Source organism: Tachyglossus aculeatus, chromosome 1 (genome assembly GCF_015852505.1).
Source record: "Tachyglossus aculeatus isolate mTacAcu1 chromosome 1, mTacAcu1.pri, whole genome shotgun sequence".
NCBI classification, from domain to species: Eukaryota; Metazoa; Chordata; class Mammalia; order Monotremata; family Tachyglossidae; genus Tachyglossus; species Tachyglossus aculeatus.
In genome coordinates, this window is record NC_052066.1 from 85206537 (window position 1) to 85228121 (window position 21585).

The 21585-nt window shown below is 43.5% G+C and overlaps 1 protein-coding gene across 2 annotated transcripts in view; it reads right to left on the bottom strand.

Annotated features, from left to right (window-relative positions):
* Positions 1–646: 646 nt before the first annotated feature.
* The window catches only part of NMNAT3 (nicotinamide nucleotide adenylyltransferase 3), a 77846-nt gene continuing 56907 nt past the window's right edge, over positions 647–21585 (bottom strand). For both annotated transcript variants that reach the window (XM_038750607.1, XM_038750615.1), the window contains exons 3-7: positions 18797–18824; positions 17891–17896; positions 13979–14019; positions 7647–7654; positions 647–1157 (exon numbers count right to left, since the gene is read on the bottom strand). In XM_038750607.1, coding sequence (XP_038606535.1) covers positions 823–1157; positions 7647–7654; positions 13979–14019; positions 17891–17896; positions 18797–18824 — 418 coding nt within the window. In that variant the 3' untranslated portion in view covers positions 647–822. The remainder of the gene's footprint in view (positions 1158–7646; positions 7655–13978; positions 14020–17890; positions 17897–18796; positions 18825–21585) is intronic.

A 21585-nucleotide genomic window follows, 5' to 3' on the forward strand; every position in this document is an offset into this window, starting at 1 on the left:
TCAAATATCATAAATGGCAAATATACTATTTATACTCTTCAGAGCAACATTTGCAAAAATATTGATTAAAAATATCAAGTTGCATTTCATCCTTACAAAATGTATTAATAATCATAATAATGGTAGTATTCATTAAACGCTTACTATGTACCAAGAACTGTTCTAAGCACTGGGGGAGATACAAGGTAATCAGGTTGTCCCACGTGGGGCTCACAGTCTTAATCCCCATTTTACAGATGAGGTAACTGAGGCACAGAGAAGTTAAGTGACTTGCCCAAAGTCACACAGCTGACAAGTGGCAGAGCCAGGATTACAACCCATGATCTCTGACTCCTAAATCCGTGCGTTTTCCAATGAGCCATGCTGCTTCTCAAAAACGTGATCTCTATTAAACACGTGAACACCCATTTAACACCCATTCATTCATTCAATCGTATTTATTGAGCGCTTACTGTGTGCAGAGCACTGTACTGAGTGCAGGAGGTAACTTTCTAGGGCACATATGCACAAAATAAGAGGGCCTCAAAGTAGTCCTTGATAAATGAGTTCCCAAAGATAGTTCACTACTTCTTCCCATAAAAATTTCAACCCATCCTCCACTACGATGAAAGAGAAACTTCTGCAAAGTGGACTTGAATTTGCTGGGATTCACATATGTAGTCTTTAAATGACTTCAGAAACTTCTGCAAAAACCAGAAGTTCTTAACCCCTATCTCGGAGAGGCAAAGGATAATATAGGATGATCACTAACCATCAACTGTATTTTTCACCATATTGTGCTTTTTAAAAGCATGTGCTAAGCATTTCCTTTTCTTTCTCTATTTACTCTTCTGGGTAGACATTATGCTCCTTAATGTAGGCAATAACTGAGTCTGGAACCAGGTATTTCACACTTTTTCCCTGGCGTATGGCCTGTCGTATTTGCGTGGCGCTAGTTTCACTTTGCTTCCAATCTTCAACCAGGTGGATATTATGCTGATACCTAGTTAAAAGAGCGGATTCAGAGATGTACCGGAGGGGATCGTACCCTGGCCGGTTGAGGCACACTATACCAAACCTTTCCACTATTTCTTGAATATGTTCACTTTTCCAGACATTAGGGGTCTGAAATGTCTTTAGTAGATCCGCTCCGCATAGAAATTTTAGCTCAGGTACAACTGAAAAAAACAAAACAGAGAAAGCAACTGTGAGAATTTATAAAGGGCTTTCTGTAAGTTCTTCTTCAAATGCCGTCGAGTTGTTTCCGGCCCATAGCAATTCCATGGACACGCCCTCTTCAGAATGTCCCATCTTCTGTCATAAAGTCATTCTGGTATATGCATCCAAGGAGTTTTCTTGGTAAAGATATGGAAGTGGCTTACCACTGCCTTCTTCCATGCAGTAAAAACCTGAGTCTCTGCCGTTGTCATTGATCAACATTTTGATTTGCCTTTGATTTTTTTTCCCATGTCATTGCTGCCCAGCACCGGGGAATTGACTTTGTCTGACACTTCGGCTTAAACCTTTCCATTATGAGTAGCTATATATGGTATAATAGCTCTAACAATCGCCATATGCAAACTCTCCTGCCACGATATACTTATACTACTATATCTGAGGGCTACTAATGACTACTAACCTCTCATATATGCCAGACCACTGCTCTCCCTACCTTTGAAGCCTTATTAAGGTCGCATCTCCTTTGGGAGGCCTTCTCTGATTAAGTCCTCGTTTTCCCGGCTCCCTTTCCCTTCTGTGATGTCTATGCACTTGGATCTGTGACCTTTGGGTATTTGATATTTGTCCCACTCTCATGTCCACATCACTTATAAACATATCTATAAATTATACATTGTTTATTTACATTAACGTCTTTTTCGCCATCTAGCCTGTAAGCTCATTTTGAGTAGGGAACATACCATCTCTGTTGTACTCTACTTTCCCAAGCATTTACTACAGTGCTTTGCACAAAGTAAGCATTCAATAAATACCACTGATGATGATGATGATAATGATTTCCCCACACTCTTCATCTTCCCTTCTGAAACTACACATTTGGGTCTGTGCCCCTTTAAGGATTGCACTACTTACCTCACCCCCGCAGCAGTTAAGTACATATTCCTTTTTTTTAATGGTAGTTAAGTTATTATTAGGTGACAAGCACTGTTCTAAGCCCTGGGGTAGATACAAAGCAGTGAGGTTTAGCAGAAGGAGCAAGGGTTTGGGAGTCAGAGGACATGGGTTCTAATCCCAGCTCTTCCACTTGTCTGCTCTGTGACCTTAGGCAACCACTTCACTTCTCTGTGCCTCAGTTACCTCATCTGGAAAATGGGGATTACGACTGTGAGCCCCATGTGGGACAACCTTGATTACCTTGTTATCTACCCCAGTTCTTTGAACAGTGCTTGGCACATAGTAAGCACTTAACAAATATCATTATTATTATAATTACCTACTGCCCAAGCTAGGGATGGAATGGATATGCCTCTGCTTGACTCTCCCTCCCATAGTCAAGACTGGAAGAGTACTGCAAACTCTTCAGGTGCAACCCTGAGAGGGGTTATGTTGTTAAATGACCTGAAAAACCTAGACTACCTTAGGTTTACCATCCTGTCTTCCCTCCTCCAAACCTCCTCATCCTCATCCCACAGGCAAAAATAGGCTAGGAGTGAGGGGAGGACAGGACCAATAACAACTAATTGGGCAGGCTCCCCACCAATCATAAGGCAGATATAACAATCAATCAATCATATTTATTGAGCGCTTACTGTGTGCAGAGCACTGTACTAAGCGCTTGGGAAGTACAAGTCGGCAACACATAGAAACAGTCCCTACCCAACAGCGGGCTCACAGTCTAGAACGGGGAGACAGAGAACAAAACCGAACATACCAACAAAATAAAATAAATAGGATATGTACAAGTAAGATATATGGAAGTACTCTCATAACATACCCCCAGAGCCCAACACAGTGATCTCAAAGTAAACTAGGCTTCACTACAAAAGCACCACTAGTTACCAACCCCTGATTTGTTGGAATAAAACCAGGCTGGGAATGCTACCAGCAGGAGGGATTCGCTCAGATTTTTAGTTCTAGCTTGCCCTTCGGAACTTGCCACTTTTCACCCGAGGGTGAAGGTGGCATCGTTTTCGAGAGGTTTGAGACTAGTCTTCATTTTGCTGTTGGGTAGGGACCGTCTCTATATGTTGCCAACTTGTACTTCCCAAGCGCTTAGTACAGTGCTCTGCACACAGTAAGCGCTCAATAAATATGATTAAAGGAATGAATTTGCAAGCAAACAGAAGTCCTCAATCCTGTCTTCTGGTTTTGGGCAACATAATCTGACCTAGTTCCACAGCAACGACATGAAAAAGAGCTAGTGTTGGTGCAGAGGGCCAGTGGATAATACTAATGATCGTAATGACCGTGATATTTGTTAAGCATTTACTATTTGCCAGGCACTGTACTAAGCACCGGGGTGGATACAAACAAGTTGTGTTGGACACAGTCCTTGTCCCACGTGGAGCTCACAGTCTTAAGCCCCATTTTACAAATGAGGTAACCGAGGCATGGGAAAGTTAAGTGACTTGCCCATGGTTGCCCAGCAGACAAGTGGCAGAGCTGGGATTAGAATCCAAGTCCTTCTGATGCCCAGGCCCATGCTCTATCCACTTGGCTATGCTGCTTCTCTAGAAATGATGTGTTTATTCCCTAATTCATTCATTCATTCATTCAATCGTATTTACTGAGCGCTTACTGTGTGCAGAGCACTGTACTAAGCACTTGGGAAGTACAAGTTGGCAACATACAGACGGTCCCTATCCAGCAACAGGCTCACAGTCTAGAAGGGGGAGACAAACAATAAAACAAAACATGTGGACGGGTGTCAGGTTCTCAGAACAAATAGAATTAAAGCTAAATACACATCATTAACAAAATAAATTGAATAGTAAATATGTACACGTAAAATAAATAGAATAGAGCCCGGGTCTGGGGGTCAGGAGGACCTGGGTTCTCATTCTGGCTCCACCACTTGTCTTCTGTGTGTCCTGGGGCAAGTCACTTCACTGGGCCTCAGTTCCCTCATGATTTGTAGTCCTGGAGTTGTCGCGGTTGGAAGCAGTTATCTGCTATCTGAACCACTGTCTACCCTGTTGGCTGAGCTCCTTGCTAACCTCTTCTCCCAACTTCCAAACTGATGCTTTACATTTATATTGCTAATTACATAGCTAGGGAACTGTCTGAATGGAATTATGTGTGCTCATATATAAGCATATGTGTAGAAGCTTGAGGGTGGAAGTATGTCTGGTGTGGCTGTGATATGAGTGGGAGAGTGTCAGACGAAGAGCGAGCAAGTGGGTCTGCTAAGGTCCGTGTGCATCCCAACAGCACAAAAGGAAGTGAAAATCTATTTTTTAAAGGGAAAAGTAACATTAAAGGCAGGCTGAGGGAATGAGAAGAATAAAGTCAATGTGCCACAGCTGAAGAATGGAGAATTCTGTTAACACGAAATGTTACAAGTCACTAATTCTGAGTAAGACAGAACCTTAAGGAGTACTCGCCCTCCCAAATTAGCCATTTCAGTGCTGTTCCGAGCTCATTCCAAAGCCATCTCCATGGGTGGGCATAGATTGTGTAGGAAGCTCCTCTGACCCATGTTGTCAAGGAAAAAAAAGCCCAATTCAAACTGCCTGAGTGCTCTTGAAATACCTCAACTTTTTCCTTTTCAGATAGCACACAACAAGACTCCAGCTTTTATATTTAAAATATTCAAATTATTCCAAGAAGACAGAAATATAGTCTAGGGGCCAGTGAGGCAAGCAAAAAGGGGCAAATTTCTGACTTGGTTGGCTATGGAGATGTCACCCTCTGCCAGCAAGGAGACCAATCATATCAATTTCCCACAAGTACAGTGTGAGCCATACACGCTTTTCATCTTAAGGTCATTATATAGCAGAGAGGGATGAGAATAAGACTGAGGCTTGGGGATCACGTATCTCTAATTTTGTGTAAAGTAGAAAGTGCCTGAAATTTCCTTGGGTTCGTTGTCACACATCCAAACACACATTATTTTGGTGTCTTCATTTCTAGTCTTGCTAAAAAATGGTAAATATTTGACCAGACTGTGAGCTTCTTGTGGGCAAGGAATGTGTCTACCAACTCTGTTATAATGTACTCTCCCAAGCACTTAATACAGTGCTCTGCACACAGTAAGCACTTAATAAATATAATTGCTTTTCATTCATTCAATCCTATTTCTTGAGCACTATATGTTGCCAACTTGTACTCCCCAAGCACTTAGTACAGTGCTCTGCACACAGTAAGTGCTCAATAAATATGGTTGAATGAATGAATGAACTGTTATTATTATTATTATTATTATTGTATTTGTGAAGCACTTACTATTTGCCAAGCACTGTTCTAAGCACTGGGGTAGGTACAAGGTAATAAGGTTGTCCCACGTGGGTCTCACAGTCTTTACCCCCATTTTACAGATGAGGGAACTGAGGCCCAGAGTAGTTAAGTGACTTGCCCAAAGTCACACAGCTGACAAGTGGCGAAGTCGGGACTAGAACCCTTGCCCTCTGACTCCCAAGCCCAAGCTTTTTCCACTAAGCAACACTGCTTGGGTCAGAGCACTGTACTAAATGCTTGGAAGAGTTCACTACAGTAGTAAACAGACACATTCCCTGCCCACAGTGAGCTTATAACTACTAGTCCTGTCACAGATTCCAACTTCAACCATCACTATGTCAACCAAAAAAATCCAAATTTATTCTTAAGAAATTCTCTAAAGAGGGTAGATTTCAAATTAAAAGTTCAAAATGACAAAGTTACTAGTGTTACACAGAGGTTGCCAATTTCATTTATCCTAGAGGTAGCAAAATGAGACAAAATGATCTCCAGCACTCACAGGCATCCTGCGAAATGATGCCTGGCTGTATCCACAATTCATTCATTCATTCATTCGTATTTATTGAGCGCTTACTGGGTGCAGAGCTCTGTACTAAGCGCTTGGGAAGTACAAGTTGGCAACATATAGAGATGGTCCCTACCCAACAATGGGCTCATAGTCTAGAAGAACGGGCTCACAGTCTAGACAGCAGATCTAAAGCCCAAATGCTTACACCGGGGCTCAAAGGTTTTGGGAAGCACAGTTGTCTTTATGGCATTCCATGTGCCCATAAGCCGTAGGGAAGCAGAACCAGGAAATTTTCTGCCAGTTTTTGATCGGTGTCTCTGAATCAATAATGGTCACAGAAGCTAATCACAAAAAATCACAAGATGGATTAACCCTAGAAGAAAAAGACATTTGGGTGGAGAAAGAAGTTAAATTCAGACACCCGTAACACTTGACTAAAAGAAGCTCGGTAAAATCAATTAAAAGGAACTGGTTTGGATGAAGCAACTCAGAAACTTGAAGTACAGAGAATTCAACTGAAAAGGAAAAAAAAATCAAGTGTCTCCTTGCACACAGGAGTGAAATACTTTATGTTATGCCAATTTTATCAAACCAGAGGGGTTTATGGAGACATTGGGGGAGTCAGGGAGCGTATCGAGAGAACGTGTAATTCAGCTATAAAAGGTTCACAAACCAAAGTAGAAAACAATCCACAGAGTAATATGACTATGCAAATAAGTTCAAGGAGGATAACAAATCATACAAATAATGGGGAAAATAGTTGCGGCAACAAGGAAAAAGAGGATGCAGATATTCAAGGATGCTCAGCTGTCCGCAAAGAAGAAAATGGTGACTTTCAGTAATACCTGAAGCAAAAACTATTACACAATAGAAGCATGCAATTGTGTAATCATGCGGCTCTTCAAATCTGCTATTTTAAATTTGCAGTGATGGAGTGGCAGGGAGGCTCGGAAACTATGGGTTTCTTTTGAAATAAACTCAAATAAAGAACCTAAAATGCTTAGTTGGTCAGGAAAATTTAAATTTAAAAGTGTCTTTATATTTCTTCTCCCCTAACCTCTGAGAAGCAGCGTGGCTCAGTGGAAGGAGCATGGGCTTTGGAGTCAGAGGTCATGGGTTCAAATCCCAGCTCTGCCAACTGTCAGCTGTGTGACTTTGGGCCAGTCACTTAACTTCTCTGGGCCTCAGTTACCTCATCTGTAAAATGGGGATTAAAACTGTGGGCCCCCCCGGGACAACCTGATCACCTTGTAACCTTCCCAATACTTAGAACGGTGCTTTACACATAGTAAGTGCTTAATAAATGCTATTATTATTATTATTATTATTATTATTATTATTATTATCATTATTATTTTACTCCAGTTGCCCCTTCCCAAGAACTTCACTTGCGTTTTTTTTTTTCCTGATTCCTCCTCTCCTATGCTGCCCGCTGTCAATATTAGCAGTAATTGAGAACACTGCTGCAGGCCTCGCTGACCTCAGTAATAGCGAGGCTCCATTTTTCAGGTTCCAGTTGAGGTGGGAAAAGGAGTCCCAACTCTCCCAGATTTCTCCCAGGGATGGGGTCAGCAGGAGTTCAGACCCGTTTTTAGGTGTACTGCACTACTCCAGTTTCTCAGCTTATTAGTATTCAAACTGCCATGTGGGATTTCCAGTTTCTCAGAAATGCAAATGATTTTCCTCCATTCTCCTCCCTGCCCCTCTAGTTTTCATTGTTCTCCTGCGATTTTAATGCCTGCACCAGCTGGACTAGAGCAGGAGCTCTCTCATATTAAAACCCTTTAAGTCTTCGCTAAAAGGTGGCTGGTTCTTTATTTCCCTCTTCTAGGCTTTTTCCCTGCACCAATCTCCTACTAGGTTTTGTCAAAATCTGGCTCGCCAAACTGCGTCTTTGCTGGGAGAGGTAGTACAGGGGTTACGTTTGAATGATTAGTACAGGGCTTTGCACAACTTAAGAGCTCAATAATATGATTGATCTATTGGCTAAAAATGAATTCCATACCATGTTTAGGCAAACTCAGGTCTTCTGTCAATTAATAATAATAATAATAATGATAATAACGTTGGCATTTGTTAAGCGCTTACTATGTGCAAAGCACTGTTCTAAGTGCTGGGGGGGATACAAAGTGATCAGGTTGTCCCACGTGGGGCTCACAGTCTTAATCCCCATTTTACAGATGAGGTAACTGAGGCTTAGCGAAGTTAAGTGACTTGCCAAGGTCACACAGCAGACGTGGTGGAGGCGGTATTTGAACCCATGACCTCTGACTCCAAAGCCCGTGCTCTTTCCACTGAGCCATGCTACTTCCCAATTAATAGTAATTAATTAACAATTCCCAATTAATAGTATGTACTGAGTGGCTACATAACCGGGACTGTTCTAAACACTTGAGAGAGTACAGTGGATATGATCCCTGCCAACAGGGAGCACACGATCTTCTGAAGTAAATGAACTAAGGCTTTTCTGTACAGCCAAACGCTGGGTTGCAACCACACCACAGTGGTAAATCTGGACAAACATCCTGCACAATCAATCAATCAATCAATCGCATTTATTGAGCGCTTACTATGTGCAGAGCCTCCTATACAGTCAATTGGAGGTATTTATTGAGTGGCTCAGTGGAAAGAGCCCGAGCTTGGGAGTCAGAGGTCATGGGTTTAAATCCCGGCTTCGCCAATTGTCAGCTGTGTGACTTTGGGGAAGTCACTTCACTTCTCTGTGCCTCCGTTACCTCACCTGTAAAATGGGGATGAAGACTGTGAGCCCCCCATGGGACAACATGATCACCTTGTAACCTCCTCAGTGCTTAGAACAGTACTTTGCATGTAGTAAGCACTTAAAAAATGCCATCATTATTATAATTACTCTGTACTAAGCAATTACAATACCCTCAATTCCATGAGCCCCACATCTGAAGCTACAGCTGATTAATATGGTTAATCAACTGTTTTCCCACTACCTCTCTCCTTTCATTCAATTGTATTTATGGAGCACTTATGGAGTGCAGAACACTGTCCACTGGGCCCTCTGATCTGTCTCTCCTTTGTGGGAGCAGTTAGCTCAGCTACTCCAGATTGGGAGTGGAACATGGCCCATCTCCTGTCTCCTCTCGTGAACCACCACACCCATCCATCCCAGCAGAAGGGAGGCAGGAAAACAGGCCCAGAGCTCTGGTTGGGACCTTCTGGATGGCCGGGTGGCTAGTGGGCCTTCTTTGCCTCCTTTCCCAAACGCTACGGCAGGCCGGATTTCACCCAGCCGCGTGCTCCTCCCTTGTCGCTCTCCGTCGGCTCCAACCACCCCCATCCCTCTCTTTCCCTTTAATCAATCAATGGTATTAACTGATCACTTACAGTGTGCAGAGCACTGTACTATGCGCTTGAGAAAGTATAATATAACAGGGTCGGTAAGCACATTCCCCGCCCACAAGGACCTCTTGTCCACATCCTGTCTTTGGCCTGGAATGCCCTCCAAGGGGATCACTCTTCCCACCTTCAAAGTCTTATGGAAGGCACATCTCCTCCAAGGGGCCTTCCCTGACTAAACCCTCCTTTCCTCTTCTCCCACTCATCATCATCATCATCAATCGTATTTATTGAGCACTTACTGTGTGCAGAGCACTGTACTAAGCGTTTGGGAAGTACAAGTTGGCAACATATAGAGACAGTCCCTACCCAACAGTGGGCTCATTCCCTTCTGTGCTGCCCTTGCACTTGGATCTGCACTCTTTATTCACTCCTCCCTCAGCCCCACGGCACTTATGTACATACCCGTAATATATTTCTTAATATTAATCTCTGTCTCTCCCTCTAGGCTGTAAGCTTGTGGTGTTCAGGGAACATGTCTACCAACTCTGTTATACTGTACTCTCCCAAGTGCTTAGTACAGTGCTCTGCACAGAGTATGCAATCAATAGATATGACTGACTGATTAATAAATGAATTACAGATGTATAATCTGTACAGACTGACTGTACAGACTGAGCCCCCTTTATCCAGACTGAGCCCCCTTTTTCCTCTCCTCCTCCTCCTCCTCATAATAATAATAATAATAATAGCATTTGTTAAGCACTTACTATGTGCAAAGCACTGTTCTAAGCGCTGGGGGAATACAAGGTGATCAGGTTGTCCCACGTGGGGCTCACAATCTTAACCCCCATTTTACAGTTGAGGTAATTGAGGCTCAGAGAAGTTAAGTGACTTGCCCAAGGTCACACAGCAGACATGTGGCAGAGTCAGGATTCGAACCCATGGCTTCTGATTCCCAAGTCCGGGCTCTTTCCAGTGAGCCACGCTGCTTCTCTTTAAGCATCCCCCCAGCCCTACCTCCTTCCCCTCCCCACAGCACCTGTATAAACATTTGTACAGATTTATTCCTCTATTTGTTTTACTTGTACATATTTACTAGTCTATTTATTTTGTCAATGATGTGCATCTAGCTTTACTTCTATTTATTCTGATGACTTGACACCTGACCACATGTTTTGTTTTGTTGTCTGTCTCCCCCTTCTAGACTGTGAGCCCATTGTTGGGTAGGGACCGTCTCTATATGTTGCCAACTTGTACTTCTCAAGTGCTTAGTACAGTGCTCTGCACACAGTAAGTGCTCAATAAATATGATTGAATGTATAAATGAATGTGTAAATATGTGATGTGGGGCTGAGGGTGGGGTGAATATCCAAGTGCTTTGGGTTCCTTTCAAACCTATATCATCCGCTTTTACCACCAAATCCAGTTACTAGTCAGGATCACGCCCCACCACCTAATTCCCACGCCCAGCCTCAGATTCTTCCTGAAACTTTCCAAACTATTTGAATCCCTTTTTCACATTCCTTCTTTCTTCCATTCCTATATTGAGCCTTGGGGACTTCTATATCCATGTGCTTGCTCACAGCAACCCTTCCACCGCCTGCTTTCTCTCACTCTTCAACTCCAATGTTCCGCCCTACCTCACCCAATCGTCAACTTGGAAGTGCGCTAGATATTTCATCTCTAGTTACCGTAAAATCCCTATCTTCGCCAGCTCAGAAATCTCCCTATCCGACCACAATGTCCTCACCTGCCTTCTCTCCCAAACACCCACTCCCCCCAAATCAATCCTGTTCCTCCACAGAAACTGCCGATCTTTTGACCCTCTCAAATTTTCTAAAGTCATCAGGCCCCAATTGGTCTCCATACTTTCTCAATGCACAGATTGATGCCTAAAGCACCATTCTCTTCACTGAACCCAACTCCCTGGCTCCCCTGACCCTCCGCTGATCTTGTTCCACTAACCCACTACCCTGGATCACTTCCACGGTAGGCTTCCTCTGTTTCTGTGCTCCAGCTGCAGAGTGCTTCAGGTGGAAATCCAGACAAGTTGACTTCATCCAGCTCAAATATATCCTCTACAGCTGAAATAATGCCCTCTCCTCCTCTGAACATCAATATTTCTTCATTCTTCATTTAACTCCCACTTCAAACCCACTCCCCGCTAATCCCCTCATATCTTTCCCCTAATGATCTAACCACATACTTTATTAATAAACTTGGAAACATCAGGAATGATCACCTTAAAATCTCCCCTGCTCATCTCCACCCACTCCATTTTCCTGCCACCTCTTTGACTCCTTCTTTTCTAGCAGTAACTTAAGAGGAAATCTCCTGCCTCTTCTCAAAATCTACCCCCTTCACCTGTGCCTCCAACCCCATTCTTTTACACTTTATCTAAACATTTGCTCCCTCGCTTAATTCCTCCCTAACTGCCATCTTCACCATGGAAGCAGTGTGGAGTAGTGGCTAGATCATGGGCTTGGGAGTCATAGGTCATGGGTTCCAATCCCAGCTCTGCCACTTGTCTGCTATGTGATGTTGGGCAAGTCACTTCATTTCTCTGGGCCTCAGTTCCCTCATCTGCAAAATGGGGATTGAGACCGTGAATTCCACCTGGGGCAACCTGATTACTTTGTATCTACCCCAGCGCTTAGAACAATGCTTGGCACATAGTAAGAGCTTTAAAAATACCATAATTATTATTATCATTATTATAATTATCGACTGTTTACTTTCCAGTGGCTTCTGATGCAATGCTTTCATAGATATCCATATCCTTTATCCTAAAAAATACCCAAAACAAAACCTCCCTTGACCCCACATCTCCTCCAAAGTATGCCCCATCTCCCTCCTACCATTCCTCTTCATTCATTCATTCAATCATATTTATTGAGCGCTTACTGTGTGCAGAGCACTGTACTAAGCCCTTGGGAAGTACAAGTTGGCAACATATAGAGATGGTCCCTACCCAACAATGGGCTCACAGTCTAGAAGGGGGAGACAGACAACAAAATAACACATGTGGACAGGTGTCAAGTTGTCAGAACAAAAAGAATTAAAGCTAGAGGCACATCATTAACAAAATAAATAGAACAGTAAATATGTACAAGTAAAATAAATAGAGTCATACATCTGTACAAACATATGTTCATGTGCTGTGGGGAGGGGAAGGAGGTAGGGCTGGGGGGTATGGGGATGAGGAGAGGAAAAAAGGGGCTCAGTCTGGGAAGGCCTCTTGGAGGAGGTGAGCTCTCAGTAGGGCTTGGAAGGGAGGAAGAGAGCTAGCTTGGTGGATGTGCGGAGGGAGGGCATTCCAGGCCAGGGGGAGGACGTGGGCCGGGGGTCGACGGCGGGACAGGCGAGAACGAGGTACGGTGAGGAGGTTAGCGGCGGAGGAGCGGAGGGTGCGGGCTGGGCTGGAGAAGGAGAGAAGGGAGGGGAGGTAGGAGGGGGCGAGGGGATGGACAGCCTTGAAGCCCAGGGTGAGGAGTGAGTGAGGAGTCTTTGCTTGCTTCTTCAATGAGAAGCAGCATGGCTCATTGGAAAGAGCCCGGGCTTGGGAGTCAGAGGATATGGGTTCTAATCCTGTCTCCACCACTTGCCAGCTGTATGACTTTGGGCAGGTCACTTAATTTATCTGTGCCTCAGTTCCCTCATCTGTAAAACGGGGATGAAGACTGTGAGCCCCACGTGGGACAACCTGATTACCTTGTATTCCACCTCCCATCCCCATCAGAGTTTAGAACAGTGCTTGGCACACAGTAAGCACTTAACAAATGTAATCATTATTTAGAGAAGCAGCATGGCTCAGTAGAAAGAGCACGGGCTTGGGAGCCAGAGGTCATGGGTTCTAATCCTGGCTCTGCCACCTGTCAGCTGTGTGATTTGGGGCAAGTCACTTAATTTCTCTGGGCCTCAGTTACCTCATCTGTAAAATGGGGATTAAAACTGTGAGCCCCATGTGGAACAACCTGATTACCTTGTATCCTCCCCAGTGCTTAGAACAGTGCTTCACACATAGTAAGCACTTAACAAATGCCATTATTATTATTATTATTTTTATTCAAACTCACTGAGCGAGTTGACGACAACCACTGTCTCCACTTCCTCTCCTCCAGTTCTTTCCTTGATCCCCAATGTGGTTTGCACACTCTAATGAAACTGTCCTCGCAACGGTCAACAATAACCTTCTTGCCACCCTCAAAATAAATTCCCCAGTCAGAATACATTCTCAATGATCCAACCTCCTTAATAATGATAATACTGTGGCAAGCACTTGCTATGTTCCAAGCACTGTTCTAAGCACTGGGATATTCATTCATTCATTTGTATTTATTGAGTGCTTACTGTGTGCAGAGCACTGTACTAAGTGCTTGGGAAGGACAAGTTGGCAACATATAGAGAAGGTCCCTACCCAACAGCGGGCTCACAGCCTAGAAGGGGGAGACAGACAACAAAACAAAACATATTAACAAAATAAAATAAATAGAATAAATATGTACAAATAAAATAAACAAATAGAGTAATAAATATGAACAAACATACTCATTCATTCATTCAATCGTATTTATTGAGGATTTACTGTGTGCAGAGCACAGTACGAAGCGCTTGGGAAGAACAAGTTGGCAACATATAGAGACAGTCCCTACCCAACAGATAGAAGGTAATCAGGTTGCCCCCACATGGGGCTCACAATCTTAATCCCCATTTTACAGATGAAGTAGCTCTCTTCCTCCCTTCAAGGCCCTACTGAGAGCTCACCTCCTCCAGGAGGCCTTCCCAGACTTTGCCCCTTCCTTCCTCTCCCCCTCATCCCCCCCATCCCCCCATCTTACCTCCTTCCCTTCCCCACAGCACCTGTATATATGTATATATGTTTGTACATATTTGTTACTCTATTTATTTATTTATTTTACTTGTACATATCTATTCTATTTATTTTATTTTGTTAGTATGTTTGGTTTTGTTCTCTGTCTCCCCCTTTTAGACTGTGAGCCCGCTGTTGGGTAGGGACTGTCTCTATATGTTGCCAACTTGTACTTCCCAAGTGCTTAGTACAGTGCTCTGCATATAGTAAGTGCTCAATAAATACGATTGATGATGATGATGATGATGATGAAGTAACTGAGGCACAGAGAAGTTAAATGGCTTGCCCAAGATCACACAGCAGACAGGTGGCAGAGATGCGATGAAAACCCACATTCTCTGACTCCTAAACCTGTGCTCTTTCCACTTAGCCATGCCGCTTCTGAAAAAAGTATTCTGTCTGCCAGGATACTCAGACTAATGGTTTTGAATTCTGTGTACTAAATTGTGCCTAAATGGGACAGGAACTGTGTCCAATCTGATCAACTTGCATCTACCCCGGGGCTTACATTAGTGCTTGACATAGTAAACACTTAACAAATACCACAATGATTCATTATTATTATTAATATCTTTATTATTAGTTACTGCTCAGGGATGCTGGTTGCCAGGACCAGTTTAGGATGGTAAACAAGAGAGGTGGCTACCTCACAATGCCCTCTCAGAGGGAGGGGGCAGCATAGAAATGCAATTCTGCAGGGATTTTCTATCTGGAAACTTGGCAATTTTGAGACCTCTAATTGTGAGATCTAAATTGTAGGCAGATAACAGTTATCATCGTCATCATCATCATCATCATCAATCGTATTTATTGAGCGCTTACTATGTGCAGAGCACTGTACTAAATGCTTGGGAAGTACAAATTGGCAACATATAGAGACAGTCCTTACCCAACAGTGGGCTCACAGTCTAAAAGGGGGAGACAGAGAACAAAACCAAACATACTAACAAAATAAAATAAATAGAATAGATATGTACAAGTAAAATAAATAAATAAATAGAGTAATAAATATGTACAAACATATATACATATATACAGGTGCTGTGGGGAAGGGAAGGAGGTAAGATGTGGGGGATGGAGAAGGGGACGAGGGGGAGAGGAAGGAAGGGGCTCAGTCTGGGAAGGCCTCCTGGAGGAGGTGAGCTCTCAGCAGAGCCTTGAAGGGAGGAAGAGAGCTAGCTGGGCGGATGGGCTGAGGGAGGGCATTCCAGGCCCAGGGGATGACGTGGGCCGGGGGTCGATGGCGGGACAGGCGAGAATGAGGTACGGTGAGGAGATTAGTGGTGGAGGAGCGGAGGGTGCGGGCTGGGCTGGAGAAGGAGAGAAGGGAGGTGAGGTAGGAGGGGGCGAGGTGATGGACAGCCTTGAAGCCCAGGGTGAGGAGTTTCTGCCTCATGAGCAGATTGATTGGTAGCCACTGAAGATTTTTGAGGAGGGGAGTGATATGCCCAGAGCGTTTCTGGACAAAGATAATCCGGGCAGCAGCATGAAGTATGGATTGAAGTGGAGAGAGACACGAGGATGGGAGATCAGAGAGAAGGCTGATGCAGTAGTCCAGACGGGATAGGATGAGAGCTTGAATGAGCAGGGTAGCGGTATGGATGGAGAGGAAAGGGAGGATCTTGGCAATGTTGCGGAGTTATCATCTGTTCATAATTGCAATATGTTCTTGATGTAGGTTTGGGTTTTGACCTAGGTTTACCTGTAGACTGTAAGCTCCTTGTGGGCAGGATTCATGTCTATCAATTCAGTTGTATTGTACTCTCCCAAGTGCTAAAAACACTACTCTGCACACAGTAAACACTTAGTAAATACAACTGATTGATTGATTTCCCCCCCAAGACCCCTTTCCCTCCCCTGATCAGCCTCTGCCCCACTTCTCGCCAGCGGCTCGTTGGTCTAGGGGTATGATTCTTGGTTTGGGTGCGAGAGGTACCAGATTCAAATCCCAGATGGGCCCACTGTTTCTTGGAAGCACAGGCCCGGGAGTCGGAAGGACTTGGGTTCTAATCCCAGGTCAGCCACGTGTCTGCCGTGTGACCCTGGGCAAGTCAGTTCACCTCATCTGTAATAATAATAATAATAATGATGGCATTTGTTAAGCGCCTACTATGTGGGAGGCACTGTTCTGTAAAATGGGGATTAAGAGTGTGAGCCCCATAAGGGACAGGGACTGTGTCCAACCCAATGATTTTGTATCTACTCCAGCACTTAGAACAGTGTTTGGCACATAGTAAGCACTTAACTTAACAAGTACCGTAGTTATTATTGACTTGGATGTATTTCTTTTAGATTTTGGATTTCTTTTAGACTGTGAGCCCACTGTTGGGTAGGGACTGTCTCTATATGTTGCCAACTAGTACTTCCCAAGTGCTTAGTACAGTGCTCTTCACACAGTAAGCGCTCAATAAATGCAATTGATGATAATGATGATGATGATTTCTGGAAAATATTCTCTGCCATGTCATTATGTTATCAATCTGTGGTATTTACTGAGCTTTCACTATGTGCAGAGCACACTTTTGTGTCCAGTGTAACTCATGGCTGTGCATCAGGCCATGTTGGGGAGTGGGGGGAATTTATTTTTTCCTTTTTCAGGGTGGCCAAATGTCTGAGGCATATGCTGGAGGCTTAGTGCTAGCCTCCTTGTTCCAGTGCTTACCTGACTGGAGTCTGGGGACCCCCTCTGATCTGCAGGGTGGACAGTTGGGCTGCCACATCTGCAGACATCATCATCATCATCATCATCAATCATATTTATTGAGCGCTTACTGTGTGCAGAGCACTGTACTAAGCACTTAGGAAGTACAAATTGGCAACACACAGAGACAGTCCCTACCCAACAGTGGGCTCACAGTCCAAAAGGGGGAGACGAAACCAAACATACTAACAAAATAAAATAAATAGAATAGATATTCAGGGTCCCAGGAGCACACCTTGGAGGTGTGGCTCCAATATAATAATAATAATAACGATGATAATGATGGCATTTGTTAAGCACTTATGTGCGAAACACTGTTCTAAGAGCTGGGGGGGATACAAAGTGATCAGGTTGTCTCGTGTGGGGCTCACAGTCTTAATCCATTTTACAGATGAGGTAACAGAGGCACAGAGAAGTTAAGTAATAATAATAATAATAATAATGATGGCATTTAAGTGCTTACTATGTGCAAAGCACTGTTCTAAGCCCTGGGGCAGATACAAGGTGATCAAGTTGTCCCATGTGGCTCACAGTCTTAATCCCCATTTTATGGATGAGGCAACTGAGGCACAGAAAAGTTAAGTGACTTGCCCAAAGTCACACAGCTGACAAGTAGCGGAGCTGGAATTAGAACCCATGACCTCTGGCTCCCAAGCCTGTGCTCTTTCCACTAAGCCACACTACTTCTCATAATATGAGAATATGTTACTCCAATATGTTACTTATCCCAAGCACTTAGTACAGTGCTCTGCACACAGTAAGCGTTCAGTAAATATGATTGAATGAATAAATGAATGAATGAATAACCATAGTACTACTACTACTACTTTTATTACTACTACTACTACTACTAATAGTAACAATAATAATGGTATGTGTTAAGCACTTACTATGTGCCAAGCATTGTTCTAAGCACTGGGGTAGATACAAGGGTATCAGGTTGCCCCACATGGGACTTATTAAAGTCTACTAAAATCACCTCTCCTCGAGGAAGTCTTCTTGACTAATAATAATAATAATAATGTTGGTATTTGTTAAGTGCAAACTATGTGCCAAGCACTGTTCTAAGCACTGGGATAGTTACAAGGTGATTAGGTTGTCCCACAGGGGGCTCATAGTCTTCATCCCCATTTTACTGATGAGGAAACTGAGGCACAGAGAAGTGAAGTGACTTGCCCAAAGTCACAGAGCTGACAAGTACCGGAGCTGGGATTAGAACCCATGACTTCTGACTCCCAAGCCCGGCCTCTTTCCACTGAGCCACGCTGCTTCCCTTCCCTACTGCACCGTCTATGCACTTGAGTTCTTCCCCCCAGCATTACTCAACAAACTACTTTCCCCACAACATTTACCGACATAGCTCTTCCTACACAATTTATTTTGACATTTGTTTCCCCTTCTAGACTGTAAGCTCTTTGAGGGCAGAGATGAAGTCTATCATCCCTATTGTTCTCTCCTAAGCACTAAGTACAGTGATCTGCAAAGAGTACACTCTATTGATTGATAATCCCAGGTCTATGCATACTCAGACCAAAAGATGTATAATATATAAAAATTTTCCAGAGAAACAGTAAACATGTAAAAAAGTATCTAGATACCTGCTTACCTGTGCTGACGTGATCACTGCCTTACTGTTCCGGCTTTAAAACAATGTTTTTTTGTGTGTTTTTTTTTTCAAAAAGGATAAACACACAAAAAAATCAACCTCCATTAGGTCCAGAATAAATTTATTTCAGTGTGGCAGCTACTGTGATCCAAATTGCAGCTGCAATCATGTTGGTATTTATACTCATTTTTGGCAAACGGCCTGAAACCACCCATCCCATTTGCTTCTAAATGCAACTCTACTATTCCATTCAAGCTCGTTTGGACCTTAGCTTCTTCCCAACTAACTAAATAAATAAATAAACTTTCCCAGTTTGTACTGACCTGTGTTAGGTGAAGAACAGGGGTCCTTGGTGACTGTTTCACTGGGCTGACTGTTCTTCATGGTTCCATTCTGACCCAGCACTGATCTGAGCAATTCATCATGATGGTGCCTGGGTATTTAACATTAAACACTTAGGTTTGAGGTAATCCTCAAAGATCAATCAATCAATCAATCAATCGTATTTATTGAGCATTTACTGTGTGCAGAGCACTGTACTAAGCGCTTGGGAAGTACAAGTTACAAGTACAAGATCCACAAAACAATTACTTTGTGTTTCAATTTCTAAAACAAAAATCTGCTTTCATGCATTTCAGGATTTAATAAAGCAAGAATTTGCTATATTAATTCTCTATTTTAATCCCGGCTCCGCCACTTGTCAGCTGTGTGACCTTGGGCAAGTCACTTAACTTCTCTGGGCCTCAATTACCTCATCTGTAAAATGGGGATGAAGACTGTGAGCCCCACGTGGGACAACCTGATGCCTTGTATCTACCCCGGTGCTTAGAACAGTGCTTGGCACATAGTAAGCACTTAACAAATACCAACATTATTATTATTATTATTTGAAGACCTGTGCCAGTGGGCATTAGCACAGTACAAAATACTCCCCAAACTCTTCCTTTTCACATCTTTACTTTGAGTACTACTTGGCTTCTTAAGAGTCATCTTCCTATGATTAGAAAGAATTTCCAAAATGAAATGGAAATAGACAATTGAAATCTTCTTTTACTAGTCATGTATACTTACTTTTAATGCCTATCTCCCCAACTACACTATAAATTCTTGGCAGGCAGGGATTAAGTTTACCAACTCTATTTCATTATATTCTCCCAATCACTCAGTACAGGACTCTGCACATAGTAAGCATTCAATACATACCATGGATTGATTGTCTGATGGAAGGGATGATTACCAAAAGTTGGAAGGAATATCAAATCAATCAATCAATCAATGCTATTTATTGAGCACTTTCTGTTGAAGAGCACTGTATTATATCCTTGGGAGAGTACAATACGACAGAGTTGGTAGAAACCGCCCAAAAGGAACTCAAACCTCAAGATATTTAAACTCAAATAAGCAATCTCAGGTCACTTCTAGAAAATGCAAAACTTTGTTCCAGAGACAGAGAGTGCTAAGAGAAGGAGTGTGGCTCAGAGGAAAGAGCACAGGCTTGGGAGTCAGAGGTCAGGGATTCTAATCCCGGCTCCGCCACTTGTCAGCTGTGTGACTTTGGGCTAGTCACTTAACTTCTCTGTACCTCAGTTACCTCATCTGTTAAATGGGGATAAAGACTGTGAGCCCCACATGGGACAACCTGATTATCTTATATCCCCCCAGAGCTCAGAACAGTGCTTTTTACATAGTAAGCACTTAATAAATGCCATTATTATTATTATTAAGCCAAACTAAAGTCCAATTTGTGGCTCTTCATTCAATCAGCCTCTTACCCGTCCATTAACCCAGTTACCTCATCTGTAAAATGGGGATTAAGACTGTGAGCCCCACCGTGGTACAACCTGATCACTTTGTATCCTCCCCAGTGCTTAGAACAGTGGTTTGCACATAGTAAGTGCTTAATAAATGCTATGTGTTATTATTATTATTATTATTGTTATTATTATTATTGTTATTAATAATAACCCACGATCATCTGGACAAGTTAGGGGAGAACATAAGTTGTGGGCTTTACCAGATGCTGGATAAGGGACAATAAAAGCTCAGCAGGAGGGTTGAAAAGTAGTTGCAAGTAGTGATATTTATGGCCTTGTTTCCTTTCTCATGACAAAAATTTGCATCGTTCAATGACGACAGTACGACTTTTATGCGGACCATCTCCCTATCAGAATGAAAACTCCATGAAGGCAGGCACTATGTCTTCTTCGACTGAAATTCCGCGTACTTCCCCCTTCAGCATAAACTGGGGAAGAGTCCTACAGTACCAGAAACGCAGAGGAGGAGACCGTGGAGGTGAAAGCAGCAGGAGCTGGCCTCAGAGCCAGGCCCCCGCAAAGCTGATTGGGTTCTGGGGAAGGTACTGCTACCTTGTTAGGTTTTTCCAAGGGAAGATACCCTCTGTGAGTATTCTTGCCTTGTCCTGTGCTGTCAAGTCATCTGTGACCCATAGCGACACCACGGACACACCTCTCCCAGAACACCTCATCATCATCAATCGCATTTATTGAGCGCTTACTATGTGCAGAGCACTGTACTAAGTGCTTGGGAAGTACAAATTGGCAACATATAGAGACAGTCCCTACCCACCTCACCTCCATCTGCAACTGTTCTGGTAATGCATCCACAGTTACCTCATCTGTATAATGGGGATTGGGACCGCAGGCCCCACGTGGGACAGGGACTGTGTCCAACCTCATTTGCTTGGATCCACCCCCGTGCTTAGTACAGTGCCTCGCACATAGTAAGCACTTAATACATAGAATTATTAAAAAATTTGACAATAAACCCATTCCCTGCCCACAACGAGCTTGCAGCCTAGAGGACTGTAATACCACAGTAATAATTGTGATGTCTGTTAAATGTTTACTCTGGGCCAAGCACCGTACTAAGCGCTGGGGTAGATACAAGATCATCAGGTTGGACACTGTCTCCCGTCCCACACGGAGCTCACCGTCAAAGTAAGAGGGTGAACGGCGTGGCCCAGGGGAAAGAGCCCGGGCTTTGGAGTCAGATGTCATGGGTTCAAATCCCGGCTCTGCCAATTGTCAGCTGGGTGACTTTGGGCGAGTCACTTCACTTCTCTGGGCCTCAGTTCCCTCATCTGTAAAATGGGGATTAAGACTCTGAGCCCCCTGTGGGAACAACCTGATCACCTTATCTATTTGTATTAATGTCTGTCTCCCCCTCTAGACCGT